The sequence below is a fragment of the Muscardinus avellanarius genome (assembly GCF_963383645.1).
Source record: "Muscardinus avellanarius genome assembly, chromosome: 13".
Classification (NCBI taxonomy): domain Eukaryota; kingdom Metazoa; phylum Chordata; class Mammalia; order Rodentia; family Gliridae; genus Muscardinus; species Muscardinus avellanarius.
Window position 1 is genome coordinate 35,655,026 of NC_137799.1, and position 14,411 is coordinate 35,669,436.

The following is a 14,411-nucleotide window of genomic DNA, read 5'->3' on the forward strand; positions in this document are numbered from 1 at the left end:
TAGAAGTATGTCCTACAAAGTCCATCAACCATTTTATGCTCGCCTCCAAAGCAAACCTCAGTGTCAAGAGGCTGGGCGAGGGGTGATGACCTCTAATTGGGGGTCTGCAGGAAGGCAGTGTAGGACAGACAGAGCTGAAGATACAGAGGACCAGGCATGTCTATGCCCAGTAAGTCATGCCTTCCCCACTCTCGCTCCTTCAGGCTACTGACAAAATGATGTGAGCAGGTCATTTGCCAGAGAAATGTTTTAACCATGCTAAATTTTAGAAGATGAACATCTTAGGACAGGAGGTATAAACAAAGGACTATGTTTCTACATAAACAAAAAGTATTACTCTAGTCAAATTTATCGGCAGTTATGGCCATGATAATCATGACCTAACTCACCTTTTAATTTCATTTTCAATATCCAATTGGGTTTCAAACATGCAAACTCAATTCAGAACTAAATTCTAACTTAAAAAAAAATTCCCTGATTTACCCATCAAAAGTGTATTTTATCCACTTAGGCAAGAATAGTGTAAATGTAATTCAATCTTTGATGTAATAAGGAATATCTTTAGCAAAAGTTGATTATCTTATATGAAAGTGAAAAATCATATATTACAACTTTGAACCAGACAACTTTTGGTACATTATTAAAATTATAAAAATAGTTTTAGTAATAAACTAATAAAATGCATTGGTCCCCTGGATTTCATAAACCAGATCTCATATGCTTAGACATGGCAAAAAAAAACAAAAAAAAACAAAAAAAACAAACAAAAAAAAACCCCAGTACCTCATTATAGAAGAGATTACTAAAAGGTAGTATAACACAACTATAAAACAAATGTCTCACAATTATTCTTTTAGTTTAATAAAATCATTGTAACTAGAGGAAAAAACCCCCTCAAATTTGCAGTCAAAATAGCCTCTAAGCACATTTTCCCCATGATGTCTTAAACACATAAAATCGACACTATATTCCTATGCAATATGTCATTCATTCTAAAATTACTTTGGTTTTAAGATCAAATAGTCTTTCAAATTTATTCTATGAATAACTGATAAGATATTATCAGAATGTAACTCATTCAAGTAAATGGCCATAATCTCTTCCCAACAAAATACTGTAAAGGTTATTTTGACCCTTTTATCAGGGAATTGACAGCACTATAAAGTCAAAGTCTAGCCTCACAGCTATGATAGTTTTTCCCCTCGGAATAAGATCACAGTGATAAGGACTTTAAAAACTGTAAAAGTCTTGCAAAGACTTTACAGCATTAGAAGTTAAAACAAGTTATTATAAACTAGTTTCAACTTCATGTGAGTAGACCATGACAAGATTAAACACTTAATTTGACCCAAAATATCAGCAAACAAAGAACCTATACTCAGAATGTCCTTTAGCTACCACCTCTCCGGGCATCATGGGTGCACTGAATTCATTATGTAACCATGTAAATTAAGCAGTTTCAGTATTTGCTGGTAAGAGATAAACAAAGAATGAATTAAAAGCTGCCTTCCTCCAAATGTAGTGAGACCTCAAAGCTACCCTAACTCTTAACATTACAAAGAACCCACTGAACATTTACACCTATGTAACAAATGTGACTGCCATGCACATTTGTTGTCTTTTTGAATCATTATAACTACCTCTGCTTTTTCTAGAAAGAGGCCTATTATTTAACATTAACCATAATCTAATTTTAAATGTAATTTATTTCTTGAAAAAATAACACTGTCTTTGATCAAATAAAAAAATGGCTTACAGAATACCACACAACTTTCCACAAGCAGCTAGACAAACTTTCCCTTATAGAAAAATTAGTCTATATGCTACACACATTAAATTATTAAAGCACTGTAAGCATCTAGAGTGCCACTTGACTTAAAACACAACTAAACCGCAAAAAGCTCGGTCTGAGATTAGTCTACCATGGATATGGCAACAACTGACTCATTAATGACACTGCATCTCTTTAGTGGTTCAAGCACATTTTGGTAGGAGAAAGGCATTTTCAAAATGGAATACTGAATGACATACCACAAAAAACTTTCCAAAACAACGAAACAGAGGTTTGGGTTACTTAGATAAATAAAATTTTTGAATTCAAACACTACAGGATTTATCACACAACTTTAAGTAATTCTACTCATTTCTGTTAGACACAGAAGTGGCACTTACTGGTATAGTACAATCCCATTTTGAAGGCATGTAAATGTTCTGAATATGTGAAAGAACAATAATAATATACAAAATACAATTGCATAAATTATGTTCCTTACTATATGAGGTCATTTTTAGACTCAAGATAAGAGTTTTATAAATGTTAGTTTTAAGATCCTGAAAAATTATATAACAGTACATTCAAAGTCTGAATCAAGGAAATTCTTTAGTGGTTCAGAATCCTCTGAGAATGTACTAACCAGGAGTAAATCACTTTCTTTAAAAATAAAAAATGTTTCAGATAACTCAACAATCCTGCTCCTTTGCCTTAAAAGATGATCTTCAGCGCAGCAGAGTTACCTAAACTTAAGACCAGAAATCATCTTTAAAAAAACAAGTTTTGTTAATAAAAAATAAAGGCAGACTACACAACATTTTGTAACTGTCCTGGGAAAGAAGCATTCATAGTGCACAGAGAAAACCCAGATGGCTGTTTCTTGGGTCCAAAGAATCCTGGGAAGTTTTTAATTGACCTTATTATAGTGTTGCAAAAGGAAGCAATATTCTTCTGTTCCCTCTCAGTGAGGTAGAACACTTGACCTCCAAATGAAAACCCAGGAGCGGATCTGAAGAAAAAGTAAAGTTCAGGCAAAGCTGCAGAATTACATTTTGATGCCTTCCTGTTGACTGAGCTGTGACAATGTTTTCTTAATTCGCAAAGCGGTCAACCTCGCTGCTCCATTAGCATACCAACATTCTCTCATAATTTTAGCCATCACTCTCAAAGCCTATGAGAAAATACAAGAAAAGTAATTAGTGCATACATTACTTTACAATCATCTGGATAAGAAGCTTTTTCCCCCCTGTGATAATGGGATTGAACTCGGGGTGCTCTACCACTGAGCTACATCCATCCCACATCACTCCTTCCTTCCTTCCTTCCTTCCTTCCTTCCTTCCTTCCTTCCTTCCTCCCTTCCTTCCTTCCTTTCTTTCTGCAGTACTAGAGATTGAACCCAGGAGCATTCTACCAGCTATTCTTTTATTTTGAAACATGGCCTCACAATGTAGCTGAGGCTGGCTGCGAATCTGTGATCCCCTGTGATCCTTCTGTCTCAGCCTCTTAATTACTGAGATTACAAGCATGTGCCACCACATCCAGCTTAGGCCAACTGATTTTTGTCTAAGGTCCCAAAAACATTAGCTAAGAAAAGAAGACTTTTCAAACAAAAGGTCTTAAGAAAACTTATTATATATTTGTAGAAATAGAATTAAACTGTTTCACCTTGCATAAGAATCAACTCAAGATGAATCAAATACCTGGAAATTACACCAGAGACTTTGCAACTGCTAGAAAAGGGCAAAGGACCAAGGCTCCAACATATAGGCACTAGTAGAAACTTCCTTAACAAGACTGCTAAAGCACAAACAATTAAAATGAGAATAAATGGAATTAAAAAGATTCTGTGCAGCAAAGGAGATCCTGACAGAATACATCTTTGCCAGCTATTTCTCTGATAGAGGACCAATACCTAGATATGCAAAGAACTTAAAAAAATGGGAAAGTGAACTAAACAGACACTTCACAAAAGAAATACAAGTGGTAAATAAATATTTGAAAACATGCCCAACATCATTAAGAGACCAGGAAGATGCAAATAAAAACTATACTGAGGTTCCAACTAACTCCAATCAGAATGGCAAGCACCAAAAATACAAGCAATAATAAATGCTGGTGAGAATGCGGAGAAGTAGGAACGTTGTTAGTAGGACTTCAAACTGCTGTGGCTACGTTGGAGATAAGTGTTCTTAAGACTGGGATAAAAAAAAAAGAAAAAGTCCTTCAGAAAAAAAAAAAAAAAGAAGACTGGGAATGGAACCACTATATAATCCTGCTATACCACTCCTGGGTATTTTTCCAAAGGGATTTAAATCAGAATATTATAGTAATGCATGCATTTCTATGTTTATAGCAGCACAATTCACAATAGCCAAATTATAATTAGTCTACATGTCCATCAAAAACAAATGGATCGGCAGGCTAAGACAGGAGGATGGCAAATTGGAGGCCAGCTTCAGCTACTGAGTGAGGACCTCCACAACACAATGATACCCTGTTTCAAAATAAAAAATAAAAAACAGGGCTAGAAATGTAGCTCAGAGGTAGAATATTTCTCAGTTCGATCCCCAGTAAAACACACACACACACACACACACACACACACACACACACACACACGAATGGATTCTGAAAGTATTTGATATACACACAATGAAATCCTATTCAGCCTTAAAGAAAAACAAAATTGTGTCATTTGCAGAAAAATGGATGGAACTAGCGAATATTATACTGAGATCAGCCAGTCATAAAAAATGAAGGGTAATATGTTTTTTCTCATATGTGGAAGCTAGAGAAAAACTGGAATACAAAAGGGACTCCAGACAGAGGAGGAGAAACCCCAGTAGAGTGATGGAGAGGGAGCAGGGGAGGGAGGCAGGTGGGAGGAGGATCTGATGAAGGAAACACTTTAAGTGACATCAATACAATCTCAATATCAGGTACAGGGAGGGGAGGGAGGGAGGTGGGAGCCAGCGGAGCTTACCAAGTGCTGTATGTACGTATGTCTCTATCACTCTTAACATTAGGATGAATGACTACAATACACCAACAAATAAGTAAAAAGCAGATGCCTTAATTCACTTGGTGGATCTAACAATGTTCTGATAGGCTGATGGCCACTGCAAACACTTCATGAGCCCTTTTTATGTGCTTAATATTGAAAATGAAAACCAAATTATTCTATTTTTACCCATTGTTTAACCACTATGAAAAAAAAGTAATTGTTTTCCTTAAAAGAAAAGTAGCAAATTTCCACTTACTACGCAGAAACAATTTAGAAAATGACCTTGCATCAAAAAGAAATACTCACTTCGCAGCTCTGCCATCTATTGGGAATATTTGGCCTCAATTTCTGTTCACAAACTACTTTTCTCATTTCTTCAACTGATGGGTCAGAAGGTACAAGATCATAATAAGGCAGCTGGTAGTCTTCATGAATTCCTATATTGGTTAAAAAAAAAAAATCTACTTTGAAGATTTTATTTAGCTAATGCCAGACCATTAGAAGGTTCTCCCAAGAGGCCTAATACAAAATGCAGATAATGGAATAAGCAGATAATGGAGTAAGGCTCACTGCATTTTTCTTTTTCTTTTCTTTTCTTTTTTTTTTTTTTTGCGGTACTAGAAATGGAACCCAGGGGCATTCTACCTCCCAGCTACATCCCCAGCCCTATTTTTATTCTTTTATTTTGAAACAAGGTCTGAGTTGCAAAGGGCCTCACTAAGTAGCTGAGACTGTCCGCAAACTGCGATCCTGCTGTCTCAGCCTCCCAAATGCTGGGATTACAAGTATGAGCCACCACACCTGGTTTCTGTTTTCTATCTTATCCACATCTACATCAACAACCCACCTCCCTGAGATACCACTGGGTCTGCACCTCTCTGAAACTCAATATTGCTGTGAGACCAACAAATGCTATTTTTAATGATAGATAACTGTAAGCCTGATGACTAGGTTGACATTTTCCTCTAACACCTTATTGTGAAGGAATGAAATTTCATTCTTTGAGTGCACAGCTTCTTACTTAGAACAAGAATATATAATTTCTCAGTGAGATGTGAACCCAAAGTGAGACTTAAGGCAAGTCTGAGATACAAGGCCCTTTCTCTATTTCAATCTGTCAATAACATGTCCATTTGCCACAATACCAACATATAATCATCCTAAGGCTTCAGGTTTCACCTAAGGCTGAATCTCTATACGAGAATATTTTCTGAATAAACTGGTAAGTGCTCAGTCTAAAATTAAACCTAAAAGTTAAAACAAACTTACTACAAAGTAATGTAATACAGTGGTGATAGTGTTATTATTAATTTCCAATAATCAAGCTGGGAAAAATAACTATAATCTCAAAGAAAAGACATTTGACCCAGGTTCATGTTAGAAACAGCTTCCCAGGTGGCTTCTCAAGCTGCTATCCATTCTAAGTAACTAGAGCATGAGAAAACAAGGAGTTGGGTCCTGATGTTTCCCAAAATTAAATCAGAAACAGGAAATGAAGACATTATGAAACTGCGCATCTACAGGCCATACCATTCCCTTTGCAATCAGGTTTTACCTCCTTTGATCATCTATCAGACAGTTAACTACAGAATTTCATTCAGCAACAGAGAAGGCAATTCTTGAACAACTTCTGCCCAAGACAAACTGTTGGGAGAAGGGAGAGCAATTTACCACCAATGGAACATCGTCGAGCGATTTCCCAGAACACTAAGCCCATTGCATAGATGTCAGCACGTTTGAAGGATTCAAAATGTTTCATATTTATGGAATCATCTAGAACTTCAGGGGCCATATACCTAAAAAAGAAGCCAACATTTATTTTATTGAATGGTAGCCACATTATTTTTGCGCTTTTTTTCATAAATTTTCCTTTACTCTTAAGAATAAAATAAAAAAAATTAAAATTTTTCCCCTTTAGCATGGTTCTGTTTATAAAAATGATTCACTTATAAAAACTTTCTCAAGTACATAAATAAAAAGTGAAAAGCCCATCCCCTTCCTGCCATGCATAACATTTGAACATCCCTTCAGACAGACATCTCTCTCTCCCTCCCCCCCTCTCCCCCCCCACATATACATAACTGAAATCATATTAGACTTAAAAATATCAAATATCCACATTGGTTTGCAAATTAATGGTGGTAACTAAATTATAGGAAAAGATAAAATGGCAGCTTTCTGCAATTTACCTCTGATGTTGGTTTCCAATGAAAGACACACATGTAACAGCTGTGACTATTAGATACATTAATATATACCACTTAGTGTACTATGCAGGAACTATATATTTTAATCTGGAAGCTTTCTCACTAAAAGAGGATGAAAAGGGGCAAGTACTTACTCCAGGGAACAAAATAACAGATAATCCCTGGGCCAGTCAAGAGTTCTAAGAGTCCCTACTGAATCTGGAATTCCTTAAGTACAATTTAGATGGACTCAAGATGCTAGCTCTCTCCAAAGTTAAGGCAACAGTTTTGAAGAAAGTTGTGGCAACATGATGTGCTAAACAGAATAATGGCTTTGGGTCAGAAATCTCAGCAATTCAGCTTACCATCCATATGACACTGATCACATTATGTAACCTCCACAAGGTGGTTTCCTCACTTGTGAACTAATGGTAATGTCACCTGCCTAATTAGGTTCTTTTGAGAACTCACTGGATTCAACTAATATTTATCGAGGATCAACTACATATTAGGCATTATGATAGATACTAGAAATAGAAAATTGCTCTTGGACAGTTTATAAGCCAATGAAATACACAGACAAATAAATGGAGAATTACAACATGATGTGATAAGTGCCTCAGTGGTCCAAGTACAGTGTGCTATGAAAGCCCTTGGCAAGGACACCTAAGAGTCTTGAGAACCAGGACAGTCTTCCTGGGAGAAAGGACAAGAGTTAAGGAAGTAGCAAGAAAAAGTATGTTCTAGGACAAAGCACATGCAAAAAAGTTCTAAGAAAGAGAAAGGCAAATTTTCAGCAACTGAAAATATGAAAACAGTTGGACTAACTATAGCACAGCACGAGGAGGGAATAAATGAGGCAATATATATAAAATATATATTAATATGACTGACACACAGAAGCACCTATAAACATTAGGTACTACTGTTCTTATAATTAATATAGCTAATTATATTTTAAGAAAGGAATCTTTCACCTGCAGGCATCTTCTTCTTTTTTTTTTTTTTTTTTTTTTTTTGTGGTACTGGGGATTGAATCCAGGGGTATTCTACCACTTAGCTATATCCCTAGCCCTATTTTTTATTTTTGAAACAGGGTCTCACTAAGTTGCTGAGGCTGGCCATAAACCTGTAATCCTCTTGTCTCAGCCTCCCAAGTACTAAGTACCAAGTACTTGGGATTACAAGTGTGTGCCACCATGCCTGGCTGACAGGCATATTTTTAAGTCAGGTTAACATGGCTTCCATAGCAGGTAAGACCATGAGACCTTTTACCTAAGGGCAATCTAATAAACTACAAGTTTGAGTTTCAAAAAAGAAAACATATATACAAATAAAGAGACAGAAAAGAAGTTGATTTCAGGAGACACTAAGTATCATTTATTCACAAGTATACCTTTTTGTTCCCACTCTGTGGTTTGGAGCAATATCAATTGTATCTGTGGCTGAATCATGTCTTACTGCCAGTCCTAAGTCTGCTATACAGCACGTTCCATTCTTCTTCACCAATATATTCTTTGATTTCAAATCTCTATGCGCAATAGCTGGTTTTCCTATAAAAACCCAAATTTAAAATGAATGATTAAGATATTAATACTAAAAGCCTCTCTTCCCCCTAGTGTGAAAGTATTTTGGCTACATTGTCTGACACACTCAATTACTAAATAATCTCAAGTGAAATCTTATGCCCAAAGTTGCCAAAATTATATTTCTTAAAAGAAAAATGGAGACAGTTAAGATTTCTAAAAAATAATGCTCAAATAATATGTCTAACAATACAGTGTGGGGGATGAAAAAAGTTACCAGTTTGTTTGCCAGTAGCTTATGAACTCTTACAAGAACCCTAGTCACAGATTGCTATTAAAACAAAGCAGGTAGATCACTTTGTCATCACTGACATGTACTCAATATTAAAAATATTTTCTTTAATACTAACTACTAGAAAAAAAGTGCTTTTCATAATTTTCATAATTCCCAAACTATGGAACCAGTTAAGATGTCCATCAACAGATGAATGGATTACAAAATTACATAATATATAAAAAATGGAATTCTACTTAGCCATAAAGAAGAAAATTGCAGGAAAATGGATGGAACTGGTAAATATTATGCTAAATGAGATTGGTCAGTCATAAAAGGTAAAGATCAGATATTCTCTCTCATATGTGGAAGCTAGAAAGAAACTGGAGGAGAAACCTCAGTGGAGGAGGGGTCCTGAGAGAGAGAGATGGGAAGAGGGAGAAAGACTGGAAGAGGGAAATACCTCAATGGTCATGACGTACATACACAAACTTATCAATGCTAATCAATGTGTTGAGCAAGGAAGGAGAGGAGGGAGAGGAAATGGGATAGAAACTTGGCGAGGGCTTAAAAGTGCTGTGTGCATTGTAAGTCTCTATCACTCTGAACTTCATCAAGATGTATGATTACAATGCACCAATAAAAAAAAAGTCCTAGCCGGGCGTGGTGCCACATGCTTGTAATCTCAGCATTTGGTAGGCTGAGACAGAAGGATCCAGGTTTGCAGACATCCTCAGATATTTAGTGAGGTTCTTTGCAACTCAGTGAGACCCTGTTTCCAAATAAAAAATAGGGCTGGGGGTATCGCTTGGACGTAGAATGCTCCTGGGTTCCATCCCCAGTACACAATATAAATAAGTAAATAAATAAAGTATTAAAAAATAGGGCTGGGTGTGTCTCTTAGAGGTAGAATGCCCCTGGGTTCCATCCCCAGTACCACACACACATACCAAAAAAGTCCTATTAAAAAGTAATAATTACAATGTGGAAAACTTGAAACCCTTTTATCCTGATGAGAGGAAGGTATAAGAGTTCAAGAAAAACAGTTTGGCAGTTCCCTATCCATTAAGTAGAATTACCAATGGCTGGCATTCAAGCCCTATCCAAGAGAGCTAAAAACATAATCCATATAAAAACTTGAACACTAATTTTCACTGCAGTATTATTCATAACAGCCCAAATCAGAAACAACCCAAATGTTTATCAACTGATAAACGGATACACAAAATGTGGTATATCCATATACAATATAATTTACCGAGTCATAAAGATATATATATATGCTACAACATGGATAAACCCTGAAAACATCTAAGAAGCCAGTCACAAAAGACCATATATTGTGTAACTCTTATTTATATAAAATTTCCAAAATAAGCAAATCTATAGAAAGAGGAAGCAGATTAGTGATTGTCTAAGACAAACTTTCTACAGGGTAGTAATGAAAATGTCCTAAAATTGGCTGTGGTAATAGCTATACAACTTGGTGAATATTTTAAAAACCAACAAACAATATACTTTAAACTGTATAACTATATACTTTAAACTGTATGTGAATTAGTAACTAAAAAATAGTCATAATCAGTAATAACACAGATGAGGCTAGCTAAAACACGAAGAATGGGGAACCATCACACAGAAAATGAACAATACCAAGGGCAGAGAGGTCTATTATTGCCTGCTATCCTACAGTGCACACATGTTATACCATAAAATCACTATTTGTAGAATTAGAGCCTTTATACAAACCAGCAGGAGTGAGAAAACCAGACTATTAAGAAAAATAAAGTCTAGGGTCACAGAATAAAGAAAAGGTTGTTTTTAAGATTTGAGGGATAGAGCAAAACTTATCTAAAACTTGGTATTTGTCAACTATAAACCTATTTCATGTGATCTCCTAATCTAAAAGTCAAGTACAATTATTAGATGGTCATATAAAACTTACACAATATTTTGATGTTTAAATAGCACTTTCCTATTTCATTTGAGACTACACATAAAAAATACATTTTTTAAGGCCTGAATCTAAAATTAAGATCCTAAAAACCATGAAGACTGAGTACTACTTCTAAGAAATCACAAAAATATCAGTATTGTTATAATGACTAGGAAATCTCTAATAAATTCCTAGATTCCCAACTCTGAGATTTTCAAGAGAAAAACAAGATGTTCTCATCTAAAAATTCATTTTATCTCATTAGTCTGGTTTCTATTTTTGAACAGAATCAGATTCATGGTAGCTTAAAGATTATATGATAGAATTGTTTAAAGAATTACCTTGGGTACCAACTATCTCCATGTGAAGATGGGCAAGACCACTTGCTGTGGACAGAGCAAGTTTGATCATTCCTTCCACAGTAACTGTGTATCTGTTCAAGTAATCAAAAAGGGATCCATGCTCATGATAATCGGACACCAGCCAGAGCTGAGTCCATGTACCATTATCTGCAAAACAGAGTAACATTCTTCAGTTGATTGTAGAATAATTATGATTTACTAATAAATTCCACAATATAAAATCATTTTTTACTCTCAATCCTGAATCACAAAACTGCAACACGATGCCACTTTAAGTTTGTTTATATTTCATTAACATTTTCTTGTATATTCAGTCTGTTATATACTTTTACATATATATCCTTTAGATTACTCAGAAGAAGGCCCCTATTCTTGAGCTGAGGCAAGGATAATTAATCCCATGTAAGAAACATAGATAGTAACTTTTTTATTTTTTAAATTTTTTTATTGGTGTGTTTTGGTCATACATCTTAATGGGATACAAGATGGTGGAGACATACATGGACACATCACTCAATTAAGATAATAACTTTCTTGATAGCAGCAGAGGTGAGACTTTTTGAGGACTTAGGTAAATACCTGGGTTAGATTAGGTACTCCATGTCTATTTCTGGAAGGAAAGAAGGAAAAAAGGAAGGAAATAAGAAGGGAAGAAAATGAGAAGCAACAAGAGCACAGTGTGGTTACAATGGGAATGGCATAGTATAGGACAAAACTGAAGCAAGAACTTCAGTGAGAACTGACAAGCTTTAGTGATAGGCTAACAAATGGAAACACAAAAGAATTTATGTATGTCACAATGATGCTAGATAATATGATTCCAAGGTTGCTATCTTAGAAAAACAAAAATAGTGGTACCTCTGACACACAGGAAAGCTGGAATGGGAATTGAAATGTCAAGAAAAGAAAAGCTAAAAAGGGTAGGACTGGACCCAATTTAATATGGGATAAACCTAAGCAACTGAAAGGGTGGGTTCTGAAAGCTCATTAGTAAGTTGATACATGGATTTGAAATGTTTTTCTCACAGGAATAATGGTAAAGATGCTAACTAGGGTTTCTAGGCTAGACTGGTCCACAAAACCCATTTACCTTAGATATAATTGAAAAACCATACATTTAAGTAAATCATGAAGGGTAAAAAAAGCATTACAACTTTAAGAGATAAAACAGTTCTCTGAAAGATGTACACTTTGAGTCCTTCTGACCTGGACTGGACTCCAGGGCCTGTCTATTACTGATTACATATCCTCAGACATGTTTCTTAAGCAATGGGTCCTTTTTTCTTATTTTATACAAGAATAACACCTGACTTTGTAACACTGTTGGAAAGGTTTTTTAAAAAAGAATCAGTACTAGATTTTTTAAGCAGCTAGTATGTTATTTGGTATACAAGAACTTAAAATGTGCTGTTTCTATTACCTAATAGTTACAAAACAAAAGAAAATACCTAAATACTCCAAACTCACATAAAATAACGTCTCTACTTTGAAAAGATGAGAGAAGAAGATGGGAACTCTTCTAATTCTGGAGGAAATTTCTAATTCTGGAGGAAATATCTCCATACTTTCAAAAGGATTTAAGAGATTAGTAGCACTATTTCTTTACTAACTTATTTTTCCTAATTGGACTGTGTCCAAACTTGGACTTCTTCTCTCTCGTGTGTGTGTATATGTGTGTGTGTACTAGAGATTGAATTCAGGGATATCCTCTACCACTGAACTATATCCCCAGCCCTTTAAAAAATACTTTAAGACAGGGTCTCACCAAGTTGCCAAGACTGGCTTGGCTTGAACTTCAATCCTCCTGTTTCAGGTTTCCCAGTACCGAGATTACAGGTGCGGGCGATAGAACCCAGCTTTCTTTTCCTTAAAAAAGGTACATCAGTAGCCTATTTGCATGTCTATTAACCATGACTGAACTCTTAAAGACTCATAAACATAAGAAATAAAGAGGAAAAAGGCAGATAGAGAAAAGGGAGATTTTCTAAGGTACCTAACAGAAGCAGAATGAAGGTTATATGCATTAAAAAGGCTAAGACAGAATTAACTAAATTAGGAGGATGATGATGAAAAAAAAGAAATCAAGATAGAAGGGGCAGATTTTTTTTTTTTTTTTTTTTTTTTGTGGTACTGGGGTTCCTGGAAACCCTCCAGGCTATACTCCCAGACCTATTTTTTATATTTTTATTTGGAAACAGTGTCTCTTAAGCCAGCAAGGCTGGCTTCGAACCAGTGCGCTCCTCCTGTCCCCACCTCCCAAGCGCGGGCATTACAAGTGTGCGCCACCATGCCCGCCCGGTGTAGAAGGGGCAGATTCTGAGCAGAGAGACCTTAACCCTCCAAAGAAGGGGTGAAGAAAGAGCCAGTAGGAGCTGCTATTTCCCATGGTGACCACCAGGTGACAGCAACTGCTTGAAGAAATGGGACGAGAAAGTTGTGCTCCTGTGTTCACAACTTAAAACATGCCTAATACAGGCCTTGGGTGAGGTTTCAACTTCAGAATGCAGATTTGAGAGTTACCATCATGGTAGAGTTTGAAATCATGAATGTTCTTCATGGAAGAAATTACTACTTGTAGAATTGGATCCTTCTTATAAATCAGTAAGGAGACAGTAAGGAGTCTTTGATATAAAAATAAACAACGCCGGGAATGATGGTGCACACTTGTAATCCCAGCTGATAATGGAGGACCATGGTTCACGATCAGGCTCAGCTACTTAGTGAGGCCCTCTGCAACTTAGTGAGACCCTGTTTCAACAACAACAAAAAAAATAGGGCAGGGAGTATAGCTCAGAGGTCAAATGCCCCCCTGGGTTCCATCCCCAGACCCGTAAAAAATTAAAATTAAAATTAAAAAAAGCCAGGCATGGTGGAATATACCTGTAATCCCATTACTTGGGAGGCTGAGACAGGAGGATCACAGGTTAGAGGACAGCCTTAGCAACATAACAAGACTCTCAGCAACCTAGTGAGATCCTGTTTCAAAATAAAAAGGGCTAGGGGCATTGCTTAGAGGTAGAATGCTCCTGGGTTCAATCCCCAGTACTGCAAAAGAACAAAAGAAAGAATAAACAAAGTCTAGAATCACAGAATATATAAAGAAAAGGTTGTTTTAAGAGTTGAGAGAAGCCGGGAGTGGTGGTGTACGCTTGTAATCCCAGCATTTGGGAGGCTAAGACAAGAGGATTGTAGTTCCTACTTGGTCTCTAACCAAATTATTTGAAGCCAATCCCAGATAACATCCTTTTATCCATAAGCATTTTAATTCATATCTTTAAATGATGAAGAATGTTTTTATGAAACTACCATACTACCACTGCCATTTTTAGAATGTCATCAAATATCCTGTC

The 14,411-nt window shown here is 36.0% G+C and overlaps 1 protein-coding gene across 9 annotated transcripts in view; it reads right to left on the minus strand.

Annotated features, from left to right (window-relative positions):
• Positions 1 to 2,816: 2,816 nt before the first annotated feature.
• TGFBR1 (transforming growth factor beta receptor 1) overlaps positions 2,817 to 14,411 on the minus strand; it is a gene marked incomplete at both ends in the record, with an annotated part of 53,324 nt that continues 41,729 nt past the window's right edge. For 7 of the 9 annotated variants that reach the window (XM_080709321.1, XM_080709320.1, XM_080709319.1 and 4 more), the window contains 5 exons: positions 2,817 to 2,942; positions 5,084 to 5,214; positions 6,449 to 6,573; positions 8,360 to 8,516; positions 11,041 to 11,208. In XM_080709321.1, the coding sequence (XP_080565447.1) occupies positions 2,817 to 2,942; positions 5,084 to 5,214; positions 6,449 to 6,573; positions 8,360 to 8,516; positions 11,041 to 11,208 (707 nt within the window). The remainder of the gene's footprint in view (positions 2,943 to 5,083; positions 5,215 to 6,448; positions 6,574 to 8,359; positions 8,517 to 11,040; positions 11,209 to 14,411) is intronic. The other 2 variants (XM_080709316.1, XM_080709315.1) reach the window with 1 other exon arrangement.